At 35.7% G+C, this 23,734-nt stretch overlaps 1 protein-coding gene across 7 annotated transcripts in view; it reads left to right on the plus strand.

Annotated features, from left to right (window-relative positions):
• RABGAP1L (RAB GTPase activating protein 1 like) overlaps positions 1 to 23,734 on the plus strand; it is a 268,294-nt gene that overhangs the window by 44,701 nt on the left and 199,859 nt on the right. For all 7 annotated transcript variants that reach the window (XR_007507040.1, XM_049808538.1, XM_049808535.1 and 4 more), the window contains 3 exons: positions 1,819 to 1,963; positions 16,618 to 16,711; positions 21,482 to 21,632. Coding sequence is in view for 6 of the 7 variants with exons in the window: in XM_049808538.1 (XP_049664495.1) it covers positions 1,819 to 1,963; positions 16,618 to 16,711; positions 21,482 to 21,632 (390 nt within the window). In the remaining variant the exon portion in view is untranslated. The remainder of the gene's footprint in view (positions 1 to 1,818; positions 1,964 to 16,617; positions 16,712 to 21,481; positions 21,633 to 23,734) is intronic.

Here is a 23,734-nt window from a genome sequence, read left to right on the forward strand (position 1 = left end):
TCCATACTATCTCATGCCTTACTCCCTCAAAAATGAAAGCTATAGATAGCGATGGTTAATAATATTAGTGGCATCGATACTTGACTGATTTAACCAATTACTTTGTAATTACTTGATAATGGTGTTCTGTGAGAATTAAACAGGGATAATGGCTCTAATATCATCCTGCTAAATGTTATAAAATGCTGAGTATTTATGCTTACACCCCAAAGTTCATTAAGCTGACCTCATGAGAAGTTCAGTCAGCAAAACTTGCTGATAATTGGAGCCACTGCTTCCAGGGAGTATCAGCTTTAAAGGAAGCAGAATTGAATGATAATCTAAAATACAGTAGGAAAGTTTTCTCAGTATAAAATCGTTTATATTGTGTCAGTCCAAGCAGTCCCTATTTGAACTACCCATCTGCATAATTTCACCATCTTGTTGAGACTGCAAGTGCTGGTTAGCAGTTCATGTGTATCTCCAGTGAAGGTGTTACAGGGTCTTCCACCTTTATCAGAATTTTGTTTTTTAAGCAAATTGAATATTATTTAACTGAAATTGTGTTCTTTTTCTTTTTCATGGGTAATTTGATGTTTTTAATATGTTCAAAAAATAACTTTATTTTAACTGATTAGGCAAGATGCACAAAGAACAAAATAGCACAACATTTTGGGCTGGTTCATTTAATACAATCATTACTTTGAAATTTTATACAATTCTTTACAAATACATTAATCACTGCATGTCACTGAATAATAATTGTGTTCAGAACTGTAACTCAGAGGAGATACCATACTCCTTTTATTTTAAAGATTGTAACCTTGTATCCAGTGCTTAAAGTATAGGTAACTAACTTCTTTTTCATGTGAAAGTCCAATGAACATGAAAGACTTAGATTAAACTCTGAACTTTTGCAGCTTGAAGTAAAAAGGAAAAAAAAACTTCCCCCTGCCCTCCAAACTTTGAGGTAGTTTGCCTTGGAAGTTACCAAATTCATGGTGAGACAGATTTGGAAGAAAAGCTGCTTTTACAAAACAAAATTATTTCCACTGAAAATATTCTGACCTCAAATACATATAGTTACAGATACCACACTCAAATTTTCAAGTTAATTTAACTGTTAGATTGACAGATATTCATGAGTTGTGCATGTGCGCACACACAGACACACACACATGTAAAAGTGAGGAGTAAATAAAACTTAGGCTACAAACACAAATTTTATAGCTAGGTACAGCCAATACATTTCCCCATTGAAAGGAGTATATTACAAATTATACTCAGTGGAAGAAAGATTAATTTTTCTGTTTTTTTTAATGCCTAAAACACTACAAAGAGCTTTTTACAATTTATGGCTTTCAAAAAGCATAGAGTTTTGTTTCTTTAGTCTTGTCTTTACCTACTAAAAACTCTTACAGTTAAATTTTTATTCCTCCTCAGGCATTCAATTCCTATTTCTGTGATGTCAGTTACTCCAATATTTTCCTTGCTTGTTCTTTCCTCTTTTCTTTTGCTGTGGTTTCTCTTTGACCTCATCTCATTATAGCTATTTAAACTGGGAAGATTTTTTTATCATTGTTCTGAACAATACTTAAAATGGTTGTTAAGAGGCAGCTTTGAAATAATGCAGTTTTATTTGTATGTTCTACCTATAAAAGAGAAACAGAGCTGTCAATTACTGCCAGCCTATGAGTACCATTGCAAAGAGGAAGTCTTGCCCAAACTATTGTTTAGCCTCGATAGGAGATTCGTTTGTATGTGTTTGAGTTTGGCATACTATTAGAACTGTATTTTATCAACAGTGGGGGCCTGATAAATACACATATTTTGTTTCAGTCTGAAGGAAAAAACCACACAAGTGCTGGGGACGCAATTTATGAAGTTGTCAGTCTACAAAGAGAATCTGCAAGAGAGGAAGAATTGGTCAGCCCAACAAGTGGAGGAGGGCCTATGTCATCCCAAGAGGATGAGGCAGAAGAAGGTAAGAACAAATGAGAAATGAGCCCTTATGGTTCTCATAGATATTCCCGTAGGTAGTACTATTATATTCCTGCTGTTAATTTACTCATTTAATTCTTCCTATTTGTGTCTATTAGAAATACAACTGTTTTGGACAAAAAGATCACATGTAACTTTCTACTAGCAGCAGTTCTTTAGTAATGGCATTTTTACTAACCCATTATTTCAAGTTCTTCCAGTAGCAGCAGCAGCAGACAACACATGTCCTTTTTTCTGTTTGCTTCAGAATGTGTTACTGGTGCACTTGTGCTCTGCTTACAAGATAGAAAACCTTTGCTAGGGGGATTTTCTTCTGATCAGAAGCCATTTGCCTTGAATGTGCTGCTAAAGGACAGCATTGAAATGGACTTTGAAATGGAGGGCTTTAAATGCCTGTTTGTAAAGAAAACCAAAAAATATCCCAGCCAGACTCATACGGAGAATTCCCCCACCCCCAAACTGTCTACTTAGCATGTGATTCATTCTCCCTCATTTATAACTAGGGCTTATCAAAATATCTCCTTGTTCAATTGGGGATCATGTTGGGGATTCCTGCTGTTCATGGACCCAGTGTATTTGTCTGCCCCTTTCAAAGCTAACAGTACCTCAATGTCTTTCCCACTGGTGTTTTGTTTGTTTGTTTGGGTTTTTTTTTTTTGTTTTCTTGAAGGCCCTTGGCCTATTGTTGTCTCATTGTACTCTGAGGGTTAGCCCACAGCATTCAGAATAGGCTTTCTACGTGCCATTTTTGATCTGGATATCTGACCTACCAGAACTCATGATAGTTTTACAAAGTTATTCTTCAGATTTCTGGCACTGTTCTGTCAATACTATAATAAAAAGTCTCGCTTACTACAGCAGGAAAATTCCTTCTCGATTCTTACTTGTAGGTAAGTAGTTGGATATTAGTTTATACAATACAAATCAGAACCCTGTGATTAACACAGTCAGGAGCAGACAGGTATGGTTACATGGTTACTCTCTTCCAGTTACAAACAAAAACCCCCACATATCCCAAGTGATACCAGCCTTACAAAACCCACAGCCAGGTGTTCTTTGGTGAACTGAAAACCTCCCAATTCCTAGGAGAGAGCAGGATGGACATTGACTATCACTGTTACTCCCTCTTTTGCATCAAGTGCCACTTCTGAATAGTAAAAATACTATTTTCTCTAAAGGACCTTTTATATTTAGTTGGTATTTGGGATTGCTTTACTGTTCCATAGCAAGGATTATTTCAGATTTGACCTTTGGGTCTTGTGTCTCAGTGTAGCACATTTCAACATCTGTGGGTGTTCTTTTCCTTGCTGGATGTTTGAGTTGTATAGTCAGAATGCTTTCTGGAGCTTGCTCGATAGGATAGGGTTTAAGTAATTACTTGAATACTTTTTTTAATATTGCTTCTTACTGGGAAGAGTAAAGCGCTGTTCCAGAATTTGATGAATGTAGCACAATTAGTAATAGTGTGGATATTGTCCTCTTGGTACTGTTATAGAATGGCTTTATTTTATTATAGAATAGAAGTATTTCACTGGGGTATGAACCTACATTTAACTCTGGTTTAGCTTCCTAATGCTAGTTTCCATATTTTAAATGTAGATTACTTCCTAAGAGAAGACATTAAAAATATCATGATGTGACTCTGTTCTCATGGAAACTGCATTTAGAGTTATCTGCCTAGAAGTTATCCATCCTAGTGGATATGCAGGTTAAATGAGTCATTTGCAGTTGTTCTAAATAAATCTCTTCATTCTTTTTCTTTCTTTTTCTTTTCAGGGTACTAATTATGATGATGGAACCCCCCCCCTGAGTTTACAATGTCTTGTCTTAGCCTTGGAAGAAGGCTTTTTCTTTTCTTTAATGTTAAGGATGGTAGCTACCTGGCCATATAGGTTTTTTTCTGCTTGCAACCTGACTAGGGCAGGTGTGCATTAAAGGGACTTTACTATGTCATAGGCCAGAGGCTGGTGTTACTATTATAGATATTGAGGATTATTATCTGTTCTCTTTGTTTTGTTTTGTTTTTGTTATATCCTTATATATATCCTACATGCCCACAGAGTATTAATTTACTTTAGAAGCACTATGCATTGCAGTTTCATTTGTATAAGAATGCATGCCTCATTTGCACCTTACCTGACTTCTGTGTACTGTGTGTATGTGTGCATACACACAGCTCAGTGGGATGTCTTGTTATGAGTATACGAATAAAGATGTTCGTAAGAAAGAAGGCATTTTTTCAGTATTCTTGTTCTTTTTGCTTTACTGAAAAGCCAAACATGATCCCCCCAATAATGACTTAAAACAATTACTATACTAGTGTTAGACATAGTCCCTTTCAAATGTGCAGCAACTGCATGCAGAAAATTGAGATAATGTATTCACTAAATAACATTCTTAGCTTTTAATATTCTTTTCTCATTTTAGCTTTATTTTTCATCTGAACAGCTATATAAAAAAAATTAAGATCTTTGCAAAGATTGTGCAATAGTTACTTAGAGATCTTTCAGATCAGCCTCATTTTTTTTTTTTTTTTAATTATTAATATTGTAATAGATATTTCTGGCAACCCAGTCATCTAAGGTTCCTTGATTTGGAGATAATTTTTAAAATATAATTAATATTAACAATTTCTTGTCAAAACCTGGAATGTAAAGTACACTCCTTGATAAGAAGTTTTCCATTAAATTAATAATATAATTTTAAAAGATTAAAATATATAATGAGGAAATTCTAACACTTTCTGGAAAGGTTTCAAATAAAGTGGATTTAAGTATCAGTTTTTATCAATAAGCAGAAAAGTTCACTGTTAATATTTAATTTTGAGTAGAACCTTCTAACAAGGTGCAAAGGACAATTGGTTGAACTAATCTTTCTCCTTTTTGAAGCATTAAGAGTAAGTGAGAACATGTACAAAAACAATGGTTTGTATATTGCGTTATTCAAAAAAGACAAAGCCTCACAAAGTATTTTTATTGTAGTGCCATTCTAGGCAGGATGAAGTGCCTGGCTGCATGTGTGAGCCTAAGGATTGGAGAAAATTGCTTTCCAGCAGAAGCATTCCCAAGGAGAATGTAGTCTAGAAACAAATAGCACAGGAGAAGGGGAAGAATAGTTTGGCTTCTTTTAGCAGCAGTACTGCTTAGACCATGCATGAAATGATGACCTTCCTTTGGTGCTAATATTTTAGTTAGGTTTTGTTTTTTGTTTTTTGTTTTTTTTTTTTTTTAACCTATAATGCAACATTTCAGGAGAATACTAGGTAACTCCATTTGAGTTTCTTCTTAGAATAACTTTAGAAGGGTAAGGATCACTGTAAATGGGAACAATTCTGTTTAAAACCAGAAAATGGTCTTTAAACTGATTGTAACTGAGTTGAAGGTTTTTTTTCTTTCTTTAGTTTTATGTGGTCCCAAGTGTCTGGTTACTAGCTCTTGTTCCAATCCATAAATTGCCTGCAGAGTAAACACAGGATGTTTAGCAGACATCCTGAAACAGGTAGTTCATGATAGGTAAAAGATAACATGCCTACCAAGTCTCCAAAAAGAAGTTTCTGAGCATGAGTTGTAGATTGCCTCTAGAAAGCTCTCAAATTACTTCAGGAATGCAGTACTGCTTGGGTTTTTGCTTTTATTTACTGCAACAATAGATTTCTTGATACTTAAGATATTACTTTTCTGACAGCTGTGAACTGAGCAGGGTTGCAGTTGACAGCATAGTGGATGCTGATCCATAAACAGTGGACTTAAACCAAAAAGAATCGTATTGAAACATGTTTGGTGTTTAGTTATTAGCTGTCTTAACTCTAAGAACAAAAAGAGATATTATGCAATAGAAAAATTAATGTAAAAGGTGTAGAAATTCAGTGTGGAGATGGTGAAATTTGACAATGAAAATAGAAATGAAAGGATAGAGGACCCTGAAAGCTTCAAAGAAATCAGAGTGTGATGTATTGGACAGCACAGAAAGGTGGCGTGTACAGTAGATAAGGAGTGGGCAATACTAAACGATGGGAGATGATCAGCTAGACTAAATTAGGATACTGTGTCGAATGTTGTGGGTGGGTAGAAGCTGTTTTCAGGATTCAGAAAAGCAAAAGAGTAGAGGAGGTGGTGTTTAGGAGTCAATAGAGCTATTGAGAGTATTTTGTAATAAAATCAGGGTTTATGATGAGGGATAGTGTGAACAAATGAGGATGACTGAGTGAGAATGACATTAGTAGTGTGGAAATAGTCAACTCTGCATTTTCATCCAAATTAACAATAGCTTCATGTAATTCATAGGAACTGTTTGTTATATTAATCCAATACAGAGTAATGTTGGTAAGTCTTAAACAAGATCAGTTAAATCTGTATTGGAGTCTTTTTGCTGTTTCCATACAAATGAAATAAAACTTCATAAATCCTAAATTCATGAGGTCATTGGCCTAGTGGCTATCTTCAGACAAGAACCCTTTGCTGCATTTCCATAAGAGATGTGTTTTAAAATACAAGCACTTCTGAAGAATGCAGATCTATAGCTTCCAAAGGAAAAGAAAATATTCCTGATGAGCTTGATGTCGTTTTATGGACTCTACTATCCATTCTTTTGAATTGGATTATTTTCATGCCTTACAAATTAACTTTTGTTATTAAAAATCATAGAATCGTAGAATAAATGCACTCTGACTTCTGCAGCTATTACTGTGCTGCTAGAAAAAATATGATCCCTTCCTTAGTATATAAAAAAAACCCCAAACCTCAGTGCAGAAGACTGTATTTTTTTAATATGCCCTGAATGGTGGCATGTTTTGTTGACAGTTACAGTTTTATTTAAATTTGTTCATGCAAGTATGGCCCTTCTGTTAAAAGGCAAGTATTTGAAATATTTTTAATTTGAAGCACTTCTGTGGATTACAGAAGTATTTAATGAAATTGCAGGGTTGTAAATGAAATGGAAAACTGAGAAATTTTAAGGTTGTTTCTGTTCAGATTTATAGGGGGATGGAAGCACAGGGAAGGTAACCTGCCGGGATTTCAGGTTCTTTTCCTGTCCTGTAACCTAGATTGCTGTTGGAGTTTACTGGTAAGCTAGGTTTGCAGGCTAGGCCCTCAAAGGAGTGTGACTGAGGTATTATATTCCCCTCTTCCTCTCCAGTGTTCGCAAGACACTCCTGCAACGTGTACTTGGGAACACATTGTAGGTAGGGGTTTGTTCTTTGATAAAAATCTGTTGTTCACGCTGACTTTGTGAAGTTCAAGGCAGAATATAATTCCATAATTCTGCCCTGTGGTTCGTGAGTACTCCAGGGAAATCTGTTGACGACTTTGGTTTGTTCTTGCAGAATGATGGGAAAAATTACTTTCAAATTAAGGGAGTTTTCAGTTCCTTGGGTACATAGGTGACATCTCTTTCTTGGATTTCAGTCCTTTTTGTTACAACTTACATAAAATCACTTCAGTTTGTGGTACAAAATAGACACTTTCAGTAATAAATAAGCATAAATTCGTGTTTGCATCTTGTCTAGAAGCAATTGCAGATTATTTTGAATGTTTTGGGTGCTTTATTTCGGTACGGGTTGTCTTTTCCTTGTCTGCCTATAAACAGTATGGTAGTTTGAAAGTAATTTGAAAAAGGATTTGCAATCCTGGTGGTTTATTAGGAATTAGAACTTCCTGTTGCTAGAGGATCTCAGGTTTCAGTCATGAGTGCCATGGTTTTGTGTGGCCTCAAGCTACCACTACTATGCTCATATATTTTCACGTTTCATATAATTTTTAAAATTATCTTATTTAACCACCTTTATATAAAGATGATTGGAAAGACTTTTCTAAACAAACAGTTCCCCCTGAATTGTCAACCTCAAAGTGAGACTCTTGTCCTTTTAGTTTTGGTCATTAGCTTTCTAGTGTTTTGTTAAGTCTAAGTATTTCATAATTAAAGTGCCCTGCATATTGCCTTGGCACTTGAAGTAAATGCCAGGCAATACATAATTTTTATGTGTTTATAATGTTGGGTTTTTTTTTGTTGGTTTTTTTTTTTTGCATTTGATTATATCAAATATGGCAGTAGATACTAATCTACAAATTTGTAAATTACTAATACGGAGTAAAGAGTTGCATTGCCTTAGAATTATGACAACATCTCAAATTTTATTTTCTTGCATGTTCTCAAAGATGTCAGTTTTCAGGCAGCACAGTACATGTGGAAGATGTTTATATTTACAAGAATACCTCCACTGTGCAGCATTTAGTTGGCTTTGTCATCTGTGTGGGAGAAAAACTACTGAACTGAAGCAATAATTTTTCTCCACTCTTCTATTCAGCTTTAAGCATTTGTACATCAAATTTAGATATGTCATGTTGGCTCACTTGTATATTCACTACACGAGGGTAGAATCATCTCTTTGTGCATATTTCTACACTCAGATTTGGATGCACAGTTAAGGTTTATTTTTGTGACTTTTTTTTTAATGATTCTTTGTTAATATGACAGTAATGTAGGGCCTGTGTAGAAACTGTATGGCATAGAACGAAGACATGTTTTTAAGTGCAGAATTTTTTGTTGTATTAAAAAGAAAAAGTCGGTTTGGCTAGCCGTTTTACACAACCAACAGGATTGTATCAAAGTAGAACTGTGGGTCCTTTGAGAGATTTTGCACAGACTTCTTTATAATATGTGTGAAAACCATTATTGTATGCAGTGAGTGAAAGACAGACATCAGCTAATCCCATGCTGTTCCACCCTCTTTCAGCGTTTACCAAATGTATGGGTTTTTGGGATCCAGATTTCGGTTACACAGAGTAGCAATTAAATTTGCAAACTGTTTGCAAGGTAATAAAAATTTTGGGGTTTGTCAGCTTTTGCTTGAATGATTCTAAGTGAAAAATGTGTATCCTATAATTCATAAAAAAGAGTAAGAATAAAGATACTGGATTTTTGCTATTACTGCTTTGCTTTTAGTGAAGAATTCAGGTATATTTGGTTTTTGTTTTTACTCTATATGTACTTCAGTAGCTGCCAAATTAATTTTTCTTTAACTTAATTATGAAACTTGCATATAAACAGAAGGTTCTTGTGAGCAGAATTCAGTGCAAGTTGTCTTTGTTCATATTCATAAATCCATATTTTAATCCTCCTGATTATTAATCTTCCTTCTAAATTAGAAAATATACTGAGGATTGTAATTTCATAAATATACCATTTGGAAGGCATTTTGAAATCTTCTTGTCTTCATCAGAATATTTTGTAATGCACTGAAAAGTTGGACCTTTCTGAAAATCTACCTTATTTAATCCTAGAATCAATTTCATGACTTAAACTTTGTTTCAGTCTTGCCTTTCCTGGCAAAGCTATTGTTCATACTGTATAATTTCCTGTTACCTTATAAATGGAAACTTGCTTTTTTTTGTGGCCTTTCTCACGATCCTCTTTTATCTAGTATGTATGGAATGATTCCATGTCAGCAACGTCTATCTTGTTGCCCTGATAATATGCTGCCAACTTCAGCTCCCCCTTCATTTTTGTTCTTCTCCTACATAAAAATCAAACTTCTCATTTTTCAAGTATTCCAATTCTATTGCCACCTATCCTCATGACCTAATTTCTTTCTCCTTCAGGCTGCTCCAACTACATTATTTTTCAGTTCCACCTACTCTTTATTTCACTTCTAACAGCTTCTCAATTAAAACTCATTAAAAATTTTTTTTTCTTCTTCACGTCAGTGCTCAAATCCCACCTGTTCATTTTTATCTGCTATATTCATGCATTTCTACTCATTTTAGGATGTACTTCACTTACTTTTGTGTTTGAACTCTCTGAAACAACAGTATAGTTTTCCCCCTTATTTGCCTTTTTTGTTAACTGACAAATGAGTTTGACTTTTAAGATATTGTCATATTTCAGGTGATCTAGTAGATTTCTTTAAGGAGAACTGAATCTATTGGAAAAGTAGCTCTTGTAGCTGTATAATTGGTGTTAAATGTGGATGAGGGAGTATTGTTTAAAGGAAATTTTTTAAAGTAAGATGCAAAAAAAGGCCCATTCAAAAAAACCCCACCCCAAACCAAACAACCCCTCTTTCAGTGTAAAAACAGGAAGATTAAAAACATTCAAGCATATTTAATACCTCAATTTTTGTTGACATGAGTAAGAGTTCTTAACTGGAATCTATTTCCTCAAGTCAAAAATGGAAAGTATCCATTAACATAGTTGATTACTTTTGTTCGAAAGAGTCTGTTAAGTACCTGATCAGAGAGAGAAACATCTGTGCTATTTGACTTTTTTCTGAGTTGGTTTCTCACCATATTTTGTTACAGTCTTTGCACAACTTGTCAGTGCTGCTATGAATACTAGTGTTATCGTCTAAGGGTGCTCCATGTTCTGTGTTTGATAGCAAGAGGCTTTTGAGCCCACAAAATAAATGAGGGGGAAGAAGAGGCCAAGATTTTGTGTCTCTGTGTGTATTTTTTTTTTCTGTGGGGTATTTGCTTATAATAAAGAGTTACTGTGTGCGTAATTTTTCTGTTTTGAACACTTCATGCCTCAGTATTTTGTTTGAACACCTCTCATCAAGAAAAAATACAGACCAGCTGGAGGAAAAAATCAGAAATGAGTGGAAGTCTGGAGAATGTATCCTTTGAGGAAAGAAGCAGAGTTTTTTAGAGAAGAAAGAATAAAAGGGGTTTGTTTTTTTGGTGGGTTTTTTTTGGAAGTGAGATGTGCTAGAATTGTTTAGGAGAAAAAGGTAATTGGCATAAATTGCAGGTAGAAAGAATTAGGTTTGAACTGAGAGATATAGTCCATAGAGTAAGAGTAATGAAGTCCTTGAAATGAACTGCTTAAGGAGGTAACTGGAGGTTTGTAGGGTTAGATTAGACAAATATCTGCAAGGGCCTATATGATGAAGACCTGTGTTCTCTTAAGTTCAAAAGTAAGAACTTTGATAACCTAGTGGAGCTGTCTCATAAGGCTCACCTTAATCACTCTGTTGCTATCTTGGGAGATAGTCAAAGCTCCTCATGGTTTTACAGCGCTCTAAATGTGTACAGCCATTTTACTGCGTAAGGTGGTCTGTGGCACTTAAATAGTTGCAAATACTTTATTATTAAAAAAACAAACAAAACCCCCAGACTCATTCCCCCCCTCCCCCCCCAATAACGTTATTGCCATTTCATATCAAAGGTAATTGTTGTAATTCTGAAGGTTTTATTTGTCTTCCACTAAAAACAGCCTTTCAGGCTATTCTGGATCAGACTAAATCCAAAGAGGTGCCTCTGCTATGTGGAAGATGGCTCACTTTGGGAAGCATTTTCCAAATTATTGGTTACCAAGAATAATGAGCTATAGTTTATTTTGCTAAAGGTGCTGCTAAAGTGCTAAGAGGTCTTTTATACCAACAATCATACTTCTGCAATTTGGATTCTGTTTTTTAAAGGGGGGGGGGGGGGGGGGGAGTTATAATTGAGCCTAGTCAATAGAGTATTGTTACATAATAAATGTTAGTGCTGGGCCACTTAAAGTATAACTCTTTGTGCCCTATTCTGAATAGTCCACTCATATAATGAATAATTTATGTAATGAGTGTTTCTAAATGGAGTAGGCACAAAATTATATTTATATTTATACTTTATATAGTAGGCTGCCAAGCTTCTTATCAGTTAGATTTAGTTTGTTCTTGAATGTCCCTACAGATTTTTTGAAAGAGGCCATTTTTTACACATTTATGTTTGTCTATAGGTGTACTAACACAACAAAGTATATGCAAAATCTGTCATCTGGAGATCCTCCCCCAGCCTGAGTGGTATCTGTATAGGCTTCCATATTTATCTCATGCAAATGGCAAATGTCCAAAAGAAGAAAAGCAAATGTCATTGGGCCAGAAGGAAGATCCAGGTCAGTCTAACCTGAGTCCATGGACCAGTTATGGAGCAAATACTCTGAAAGTAGTTTCTAAACACATGAAGGACAACAAGGTCATTTGGAACAGCCAGCATAGACTTATGAAGGGCAAATTATTGTGACCATCCTCATTGCTTTCTGTGACAAGGTGACCAGTGCTGTGGACAAGGGACGGGCAGTGGTTGCTGTGTGCCTTGATTTTAGCAGGGACTCCCAACACCATGTCCCATAGTGTCCTTACTATTAAATCAGTGAGATAGGTACTGGATAAGTGAAAAAATAATGTGGTTGGAAGGTTGGGTGGACTGCTGGGATGAAAGAATCAATCAATGGTGCAAAGTCCTGCTGGCAGCCAGTAAGTAGTGGTATCTTTCAGGGATCAGTTTTGGGTTCAGTGCTGTTAAATGTCTTTATTAATCACCTCCATGATGGGACCGAGTGCACTGTCAGCAGGTTTGTGGACAACAGCAAATTGGGAGGAGTGGTTGGTACTGCTGGAGGGCAGGGCTCCTACTCAGAGGGACCTGGACGGGCTGGAGAAATGCACTGGCAAGACCTCATGAAGTTCAACAAAGGCAAGTGCCAAGTCCTATATCCATGATAGAATAACCCCGTGTGACAAGACAGGCTGGACACTAACCAGATACAAAGCGACTTTTGCAGAAAAGTACCTGAAAATCCCAGCAGGCAAAAAGTTGAACATGAGTCAGGAGCGTACCGTCACAGCAAAGGCGGCCAAGCACACCCTGGGTTATATTGGCAGAAGTCTTGCCAGCAGGTCCAGAAAAGGGATCCATCCCCTCTATTCAGCACCTGTGAGACTGTGTTTGGAGTACTGGGTCCAGTTTTGGGCTCCCCAGTACCGGCCAGACATTGACACACTGGAGCAAGTCCAGTGGAGGCTACCAAGCTGGCCAGATGGCAGGAGCATATGAGGAACAATGAGGTGTTAAGGGAGCTTGGTTTGCTTCATGCTGGAGAAGAAAATGTGCGGAGGAGAATCTTATTGCTGTCTACAACTACTACATCAGAGTAGTAGAAGAGCCGGGCTCTTCCCAGAGGTGCACAATAACAGGCTGAGAGGCAACAGACACCAGACACAAGTTGGAAGCTGGGAAATTCTGGTTAGATAAAAGGATGGTTTTGGTGGCTTGGTTGTTTTGTTTTTAAACCGTGAGCACGGTCAGTTAGTGGAACAGAGAGATTCTACAGTCACCTTTCTTTGAAGGTGTTCAAGAGTCTACCCTCCCACTCAGGTCCCTGAGTGACCTGATCTAACTAGGGCTGCTCGGAGTAGGAGATCAGACTAGATTATCTCCAGGCGTCTCTTCCAGCCCAAAGTATTCTGATTCTGTGCTGAAGCCGTGTAGAGCAGTGCTTACTGTGGAAGTGCGATCCTTCAGGCTTGCTTTAAAGAGAGGCTCTGAATTCATGGAATTGGTTCATGAGACATCCAGAAAGCGAGTTTTTTTTGTGAATTTTGTGAATCACATAGCAATTCAAAACAAACAAACAAAAAGCCGGAGAGGCTTACCTGTAAGTATTCTTAAAGGCTATTTGTTTGTACACCCATTTACAACCCAGTCCCTCAGGTTTGCTTCCTTGAGATATCTCCCGTTCTCCTCCTGTTCTGATGAGGCATAAGTTTTATTGTCTAGTTGATAGGCTCTGAGAGGTCAGGGCAAATAAAGGAGGGAGGGAGAAATACACAGTACATTTAGAGTAAGGGATCAGTTGCATTCCCAGCAGAATAAGGGTGGATAAATTCATGCCCTGGCTAATGCTGCTGGCTTATAGATGCTATAGAATGTGGAAAAAAATGTATAAAAGTACACCTCAGAGAAGAACATCTACAGTTAAATATCCCTTTTCCTCCCCCACCCCCCTAATGTATACCTAAGTGCTTCCACAGGTTAGAATATGTAAATAGTCTTCAGAGTGGAAACAAAATAGAGATTTTTTAAAGCTGTTTATTCTCTTTCCTTTGCCCTGTTCTATTTTGAAGTTTGACGTTAGCGTGTTTTGAAAGGGAGCATATGGCATTTCTAATTAAGGCCTGTGATTTTCTGACATATAACTGAATAATACATTCCAAATACTGTTAAGCCTTCCAGATGAAAGAATTTTCAGGGCTGAAGCACTTTAGCTTTGTGATATATCTTGCTGGAGTATGTATGCTATGTAACACTGATCTCCTTAAGAACGTTGAAGAATTAAGAACTTTGAAGAATTTTGCATAGAATACCAGCATAGTGAGAAAAGAAGGGGTTTGTTTCTTTTGTCTGATACTAGTATTCCTTGGCAAGCTCAGGTTTGGATCAGATAACAACTAGTGTGCTTTGTTCCTGAAAGTATTCAGTGTAGCTTAATTTTTAAACATTTTGGTCTGGTTGGGGATTTTCTTCTTTATCAGATTCTGTTTCAGACTGCAAGATTTGTGTATATTTTCACCAGGAGATCTTGTAGAGATGCACTGTGGTTCTTCAGTCTCTCCAGAGTAATTCAAATCTCTCCTTTCAGAATTTTGTGCCAGATTGTCTGTCTTTACCTTGAATGTGTGAAACCTTTCTGAAATTGTGGTTAATGATATATGTCTGGTGTGAGCCAGGTTTCTTAAGATTCTTAATATGTACAAGTATCATTAACATGTGCCTTGTGTCTCTGAATGGGCGATGTACTCAATCTAGAGAAGGCTTCCTCAAAATTTTTTTCCATGGCAAGTAGAAGGGCTGCATTTATAATTGATCACTTTGATCCAGTTAGGGAAATCAGGAGAGGAGAGAATTTAAAAAATGTAATGCATTTAATTGCTTTAACTTAACTTTTTTTTAGTTATTACCAGGCCTGAGTGGTAAGTTGAGGAGATTTGCCTTTACAATATTTTTGGTAATTTTAAAATGAAAGGAAAGTTGAGTCTTGAAATACATTTCTTCCAATAGAACTAAATGGTTTCCTTTGGTTACTGGAAAACCTTTTATAGTGATATCAAATTTTAGTTAAAATTATAAATTTGGGGGTTTTAGATCTTCATGTTTCCATCTTCAGATCTAGTGAGTGTATGCAAAAGATTGGAAAACCTTAAAATCAAGTTTCCTGTAGATCTATTATGAGTGTGGGTGGGTTTTTTTGTTGTTTTTGGTTTTTTTTAATTCTAAGGGGAAGTATTTAATTGCAGGTTGGTCTTGTATTTTGGGGCCTGTAAAGCTGTACAAACAGGTTCCAAGCTAAAGGGTTTCACTAATCTAATGTTCAATTTGAAATACAAAGAGATTTCTGATATGCTTCTCTGTTCTCTCAGGGCAGCATTTTTGCTGTTGTCCTTGAAATACAGTACATGCTATCTTTCTCCTCACAGTTTGTTATCAAATTCAAGCACTGATGATATTTTTATTATTGACTTGTATTTGACAATTGCTGAGACTATAAATTAGAAACGTGTAATTGAAGTGAGAGGATAATTGTACAAGTAGTGAAGATCCTTTTCTACCTGAACTACTACTGTTGTCTACATGAAGTTGGAGGTGAAGTGTCTAATGTGCCTGAGGAATTAAAGATATTAGGTCAGCAACCAGGTGTGACTGAGCTGTGTTGAAGAGAGTATCTAAGGGATTTGGGGAGCAGGTATAGCTTTGGTCCTCCTTTTTTCTCTTATTTTAGCTTCTTGAGGCAGCTCAGTTCATAAGAAGGAGCAACCTTGGAGACCCTCTAACATCTAAACTATCCATAGCTTCAGAGGCCTCTCAGGATAATGGGGCTGTTGCAGTGTCTCTTTTTAGGTTGTGTTTCATAGTAAAGATGCTAAGAACTGGAGTCCTGTCAATGTTTGGTGTTGCTGAAGTTGCACTCATTTAATTTTTAGCAGTATTTTTTTCAGATGAAACTGGAAAAAGTCCAAATAACTGCAAAACCACATCCACATGAGGAGCTGCTCTAAAGAGTTAGACTGTTCAACTTAGTGTGGACAGCTGCATAGACCCATAAGACACTTGGAAATTGGATGGTTACTTGGATTGAATGAATTTTGAGCACACTATCCTAGGCTCACATTATCCCTTCTGGTTTTGTATATTAGTCATATCATGACATATATCCTTCCATAAGAGTTTTATTCTTAATACTTATGAGGTTTCTTTTCCTTTTGAAGCATTCTTTTCTGTTCCATGCAATATGACCCTTCATTTCACACTGTTGTTTTTGCTGCTCATCCATGAAATTATTTCTGTAAAAAAAAATTATTTTGTGGCTCTTGAATAGGCTTTTTCAGATCAGAGTACCACATGAGAGCAGAATAGCACATAAGGGATGCAGTGCAATGAAGTAGTGTTATCTACTATGCTTTAAAAGAGAGTTTTCTTTATGTGAAGTCTGGAATGGATGTGACTTTTAGATAATACTGCATTGTGAAATTTCATTAAATGGATAGTTGACAGCCTTGAATCTTTACAAACATAATGTTTTTCTAGATCCCAGCCCTTTTTCCTGTACCAGTGCTGTGAATTATTCCCTAGTCTTGTTCTCTTGAACTTTATGGTAACTTTATTAATACACTTGTATTGTTAAATCTGCTAAACATTCTTTATGGTTCCACTAATATTTCCTATGTCTTTTTGTGGTTTTAAAACTGATATGTGAGAAGAATTTGTCTGAGACCTATGTGTATGCATCTTTAATGTCTGTTCTCTTTGGTAAATCTGTGCATGCTTTTGTTTTCTTGTTTTGGTTTTTTTTTTTTTTTTTTTTTTTTTTTTTTTTTTGCAGAGAGTGATAATGAACTCTCCAGTGGCACTGGTGATGTGTCAAAGGATTGTCCTGAGAAGATTTTGTATTCCTGGGGAGAATTACTGGGGAGATGGTAATGCTTAATTTCTTAAATTTAGATTTTAAATAGTAACCTTTTCTTTGTTTTATGAGACTATATGCTCTTGTGCAGGAGGTTTGAAATTCTTCAGCTTACACAGTTTAAAAACTAAAAGACAAAACACATTTAAATGTGTTTTTTAAACCTACTTTAGAAGGCACTGGTAAATCCTCTTATTTTAACTTGCAGTTATTTGTCAAATCTCTCCCACAGCATCTGCAAAAATCTTGTTTCGTTCAGTGTTTGAGAATATGTCCAAGTATGCTCACACTGCGGGTGTGAGTCTTTAGATGCAGAACTTTGTAGCCACCTGTGTTCCTTGGGGCTGGATGTTAAGCCCTTATGAAACTTGGTGCCTCTTGGTGCTAGAATTATAAAGACAGAGCAACTCCAGTCTGTCCTATCTAAGCCATTTTTTCTAGCTGACGTACATTTAATGGATTGTTTAGAAGTACACTTTTTTCTTTTTTCTTTTTTTAATGTGCTATATGTAAGCACTTGAAAAGGAGTTCTAGAAAGACTGTGATCCTCACTAAAACTGTTTCTCTTTGAGAGTAAAATGAAGAATATTTGTAAGTCTAGAGTATGTTCTCAACAGCGTTATTTCTGTGGTTTAATTAAGTGCTTCAGTAGCACTGTATACTTTGCCAAGAGAGAAAAAAGTCTGCGTATTTGCTACCTCTGAGAGACCTTATACTATTAGCAAATGCCAGAACCACTTACTTGGTTTTCCCTTTGTAAGAAATAGCTCCTGCTGTCTGAGACAAAAATAATCAGAGGCCCTTAATCTGGAATTGGCAAAGTTTCCTTTTCCTAACTCTGAAAAGAGAGCTGAAAAACATTTTAGGGATTTATCTGGGGAATTCCCCCTTGGCCACCTTGTAGCTTTGGAGAAACACAGCCTCTTGCTGCTGACCTCACCTTTCATGGAGATCTCATGCAAAGGTTACTCAATGAGACACCACAAGATTTTATTGAGCTTAACGGAACCCTTCCTTCCTGCTTGTTTTTAACTATTTTGTCATCCAAGTTTCTGGCCTTAATGAAAGATTTTTTTGGGGAAGCACAGATATTTAATGGAATGACTGTACAAATACTCTGGCTATGGACCCTCTGAATGATGTAACGAAATACTGAGGAAAAGTGTGGAAGTCAGTTGATCCCTAGAGACAAAATGTTTTCCTCACCTGAAAAGGCTGTAAGTGGATCTGCTCTGGAGCTGTTTAGAACTTTCCAAAGCCTGTTCTAAAAGACATCCTAAGAGAGAGTTTATAAACTGTTTGCAATTTTATAACTGGCACCCCAACGCCAATGAGGAAGGCCATCCTGGGTCCTTAAAGAACTGTGTGGCAGGTTTGTTTCAATGTGCATTGCATTTGCATTGGAAGATGCTACTTTTTTTTTTTTTTTTTTTAAATTCATCTGTCAGTTGATTCTTTTAGTTTTAACTTTTGTCCTTGACAAATATCTGGACTCAGATAAAAAAAGGCCCGCAGCTCATTCTCTCAAGCTTCACGTAACCAATTATTTTTTCAAGTCACTCAAGTATGCTATTCAATGAGACAAAACTTTGAAGACTTTTGGAGTAAACTATTTTGAAGTCCTAACATAACTTACACACTTAACTCAAGAGTATCATTTAGTAGTTAAAACACCCTAGTTAAAATGAGTTAAAAATGGGATGAGAAATGGGGAGATCCCAGCCAGCTTGAAGACTAGCAGTAGCAAACACTTTCTTTAGGAGTGTCTCAAGCAATATTATCTTTTGAGATAAATTCAAGCATATAAAATACTTGAATTCTTGAATAGTGTTATGTTACATTTTAAGAACAAAACTTGGAAAGAGTAACAGATGAAAAATGTTAACAAATTGAAAACTAAAAATAGATTGAAATAAAATCTTCTAGTGTGTTGAAAACTGCAGCATATGCTAGTGGAATATCTGTGCACTTGTAAAAAAAGGTAAACAAACAAAAATTAACATTTCCCTTTGGAGAACTGATGTGCTGATTTGTCTCCTAGATAAAAAAATTCTTGCACTTTAATTGCTTCTTGTCATTTCATTAAAATGTCACTGTAACCTAACGGACTGACTCAGCAGAAACATTGCTCCAAGAGTCTCTTTCAGACATATAAACAGGAATAAGAGTAAGATAATTTAGAAAAAAGATACAATAAACAGTTGGAAAGTAATGGAGTATCTTTTAATTTATTTTACTATTTACTCATCCACAGCATTAAAGTTGTTCCTGCAAGCTAGGCTAGTTTAGCTGAGTACTTAACTGTTTCTGATGTGTTTTGGTTTTTTTGGTGTTGTTTTTTTTTTTTTTTTTTTTTTTTTAAGTAGTAATGGTCAATAGCAGTCTTTGATATATTTGTCAAGTTGGACCATAGTCTATCCATTATGGTTCTGTATCCTTGCTCTTTGATGTTTTAAAATTATGTCTTTGAATTTTGCGTGGGAGAATTACAGCACTTTGTAACAAACTAAAGATATCAGCATCCATGAATGACCCATTTTTTCCCACATGCTAAAGGATAAGACCAGCATAAGACAAGCTTTTAAGTTATGCTTGTTTCTGTTACAGTCTGGACAAGCAGGTATCAGAAAGTGTCTAGGACTGTAAGGTGCCTGGGCCTCTACACAAAGGAGGGAAAAATGAGTATTTGTTCATTATTGTAGAATACAGAGCAAGGATTATTAATGATCAAGCTGTTTCCCAAAAAGACATTCAGAGACTGAGAAATTGTCTGTTAGAGTTATGCTTTACTACATGGTCTGATGCTGCTCTACCATAAAACTATCTAAATATGTGACAAATCCAGTAAAATCTGGTGTACTGTAGCATGCTTAATTCTCAATTGTGAATACGTTCACTAGTAAGGATGGTATTACAGCATGGAATGTGCATCTCTGTTAGTTGTTGCCATAAGATATTTGTATTGTTTTCTAGGTGTTGCTGGAAAATTCCCTGTTACGTTTCTATGGGAATGTACCTTTTCAGCTGTTAATTTAATTTTAGCTGCTTGCTGAGTCCTCAGAGGCGGCCTTCTGTGTTTCTCATAGAACACATATGAGCAAATCCATGTAATAACCAAACAAATCTGATTTGAAGTGTGCTATGAATGCTTCATTTTCACACAACTTGAGCTTTAAGTTTCTGGTGTATTTTATTTATTTATTCCTGAATGTACATTTCATATTTTGTAACTGCTTAGAGTGTCTAGTCCTTTTAATACTTCTGTGGATATTGTTTTTTCTTTCTAGCTTTTTCCCATCACAAGACCATTAGTCTAATGTGACTTGCTGCAAAATATACTGAAAAAGAGGAAAGGGACTAGTTGGGTTTTAATTTGGCTAACTGAATGATAAAATTTGACATTACTTGTATTGCACTACACGTTTAAAATTTCAAATAAATACTGTGTTTAAAAGAATAAGGGCTCTATATAGTCACACTCTTTTTTTTAAATTCTCAAGTCATTTGGAAAATTGGAGATACCATCCATGGAGTGGAAGAAAAAGAAATTTATTTAGAGCACCTTTTAAATTTAAACAGTAGTCGTAAACTGTTCATATCTTAATGACCTGTTTCAAAGAATAAGTACTCTAAACATTTACTTAAAATTGAAGGTCAAATTGCAGGTTATTTAATTTAATCACAGCTTGCTAGCATTTGGCTAAACTGCCACTCTTGCTATTCTCCTACCAGTAGAGTTGAAAAACATAACAATGGTCAAAACAATAACAGAGCAAAGCACTTCCTACATTAGAAAAAATAAAAAGTCAATTCACGTGGTCTTCCTGCTGCATTGCTACGAAAATTGCCGTAATAAGTCAAAGCGAAGTTTAATCTGGATCAGTAAACCCTGTTATCTCAAAAATGATGTTTAAACATCTGTGACTGAAAGCTCTGCAATACTGTGCATGTTCAGTGATTTTATCCTAAATGTATGGGCTCAGTGATGGGATTATTTTTGAAAAACAGATCTTTAGTATTCAACCTGTCTGAATACGGCTTTTTCATGGTTCTATATACCAACTTTTGTAGGATTAATTACACAGTATTGGAGAATAAAAAAAGTCATCCTGCAACTGACTTGCTACATTTCTTGGTGTGTGCACAAACAGATAGTAAAACACTAGCTCAAACTAACAGGGCAGATTTATTTGGGATGGTGGGATTTTTACCAAGGTGTGTGCAAGTGTTACTGCTTTGTGGGACTTGCAACATACTCTTGGTATGAAGTGTAAAACTGGAACTTCAGTCTTAACGTTAGTACTCTTAAAACTGGCTTTTATTTGTTTTCCAAAATTTATTTCTCTATACATCTTAGGTTATTTTTAATTTCCTGTTCTTAACCTCGGCTAAAAGTATATGTAGAACAAATATTTAAATTGAATTGTCTGGACAGATGGCATAATTTTCTCTTTCAATTCAAATTGTTCTTCATTAGCCAGTTTAATTAAATTATCTGCAATTATTTATTGTTTTAATTTTCATTAATTTCTCTACACCTAGAGAATTTGGATAACATTACTTTTTGCGACTGGTTCTTACTGTAAATCCTTGCAGAAATTTTGCTTTCCATCTGACAAATACTAGTTAGTGTAACCAGTGGAAGAAAAATTTATGTTGCCAGTTGCTGACTCTACTTTTCAGTATAATCTTGGAAAGTTTTATAACTTTTTATATTTTTTTTTATCTTGATTTCTACTCCTGTAGTTGAAGTATAATAGGCAAACGATTGTCTGTTTCTCAGGCACAATAATCTTGTTGTGAGACCAAATGGATTATCTACCCTGGTAAAAAGTGGTGTTCCAGAAGCACTGAGGGCAGAGGTTTGGCAGTTGCTGGCAGGATGCCATGACAACCAGGCAATGCTGGATAAATATAGAGTTCTCATCACAATGGTAAGTGATTTTTTTTCTTTCTTTCCTTTTTTTCCTTTTTTTTTTTTCCTTTGGTTACAGTGATTTCTGCTGAGCAGCAGTTTTATTCAGTGGCAAAGTAGCAAGAGAGTGAAACAGTTTGACTTGTTTTAAGCAACTGAAATTGTGATTAGGTGACTTTACCTCCTGCCATGGATATCTGCTGAATGGCATTAACAATAGAAATTGCTGACCTATATCTGTAGTAATGCTTGACATTTAGCTTTCTGTTCACTTGCTGTGATGTTAATAAGTACATCACCTTGTTGTTCAGGTGTTAAGGTTTTGTTTTTTTTAATAAACTCAAATTCATCGCTTTGTTTTTTTAACAGTTTCTGTTCTTAATTTTCTGGGGTTTAGTTTTAAGTAAACAAAAAAACCCCAAAGAAAACCACACAAAGTTGGGGATTTCTTGGTTTGTTGTTTATTTTTAAAAAGAATGTTAAAAACATTGTTACCTAGCAGAAGACCAGTCTCCTTGCTATATGGGCAATTAGAGACGAGAATCCTTTCGGGAATCTCTTCCCATTCTGTGTCCTAATGTCATCGGTGCAGTCAATCAACATCATAAGTTGTGTGCACAGATGTTCCAGACTGCTTATAGCTGTGTTTGAAAGATTGAGAACCACTGTGCTGTAGTAGCAAAAACTCTGTGCGGTGTCAGGAGGTAAACTCACCATTTGGGGTTCTAAAATTCTTGCCACTACAGAGTAACTATGCACTCTGAGAAAAACAGTGGTCTCAAAAATGGTCATAATGGCAGAAACAGATGAAGATAATTTTATATGTTGCTGACAGAAAATGCTGGATTTGTTATGTAGGGAATGAATCATCTGTCCATACAAAAATTCTGGGGTAGACTTTGTTAGTAAAAGTTCCCTTTTGAAATGTTGTTATATCTTTTTGATACTTGTCGTCTTAATTTGACCTACCTGCTATGTTTGCAAAGTTTAAGAGTCCCCAGAGTGAGAGCTGTCCTCATGGCTTCTTTTTCCTTTACCAATAAAAAAGGATGTTTTGATAGTGTAAGTTTTTCTTTTTGACGTTGTAGTTGGGTTATATTTTCCTTAGAAACCATTCACAGGACATCTGTCAGCTGTATGTTGCATCAAAACCACCTCCATTATTTTGCTCTTGCTTTCCAAAAGTGGGGAAGATGTTTTTTCACAGTGGAGGAGGGAGTGGAAAACTTCTAAAATGCAAGCCTTATCATGACGCTAGGGCCTCATGTCTTAAAAATATATGCTATACTTGGCCTTTTCATGATAGAAATACTTAATTGACGTATATTTTGGAAGATGGCGTTGCATACAGTATTTAATATGAAATATTATACTGTTATGGATTAGAAAATTAAATCCTATTCTGAACTGAAGCATTTCTGCAAACTCAGGTTTTTTTCTGAAGTAAATCGCTTTTATTCTGAAAGCACAAAATTTCTTCTATAGTCTGACTGTATATAACTGCTAGTGATCACATCATGTGGCATACATTGCATGAAAGGATTCATGAAAAGAAATGAACAGGAGAGAGTCTATGCCAAACCAAAGCTAAGGCCCATTTTTAGGAATAGTTAATAGTGGGCGCTCCAGAAAAACTTGTCAGCTAATTTTTTTTAATGAATTTTTATCTGATATTTATGTCTGCGAAGAGAATTTCTTTCAATTTCATTTTGGTGTGTCAGTAATGTGAATGAAGCTATTTGAGAGAGAGAGACATGTATATATTACTCTCTAAATCCTACTAAAAGCTTTGTTGTAGTGATATGCGTGTCAATAATAATATGAATGTTAAACTTCAGAGTTATTTGGCTATTAATGATTGTTCACTTGCTTCTGTATGAAAAAGCAGAACTGATTTCTTTTTTTCTGCATTGTTTGTATGCTACCATCCCAATATACCAACACAATGTACTTTATTTTTTCCATAATTATTTATTTTTTCATCAAATACAGAGTTTTCATCTTGATTCTTTCAGTTTACGCATACGTTTACACAGATTGTCCACCTTTTGAGACATTGTCTCCTTTTATTTTGGTCATTCTACTTAATGTTTCTCTCTTGTTTAGGCTCACTTCTGGAAG

Source organism: Accipiter gentilis, chromosome 8, assembly GCF_929443795.1.
Source record: "Accipiter gentilis chromosome 8, bAccGen1.1, whole genome shotgun sequence".
Lineage (NCBI taxonomy): Eukaryota > Metazoa > Chordata > Aves > Accipitriformes > Accipitridae > Astur > Astur gentilis.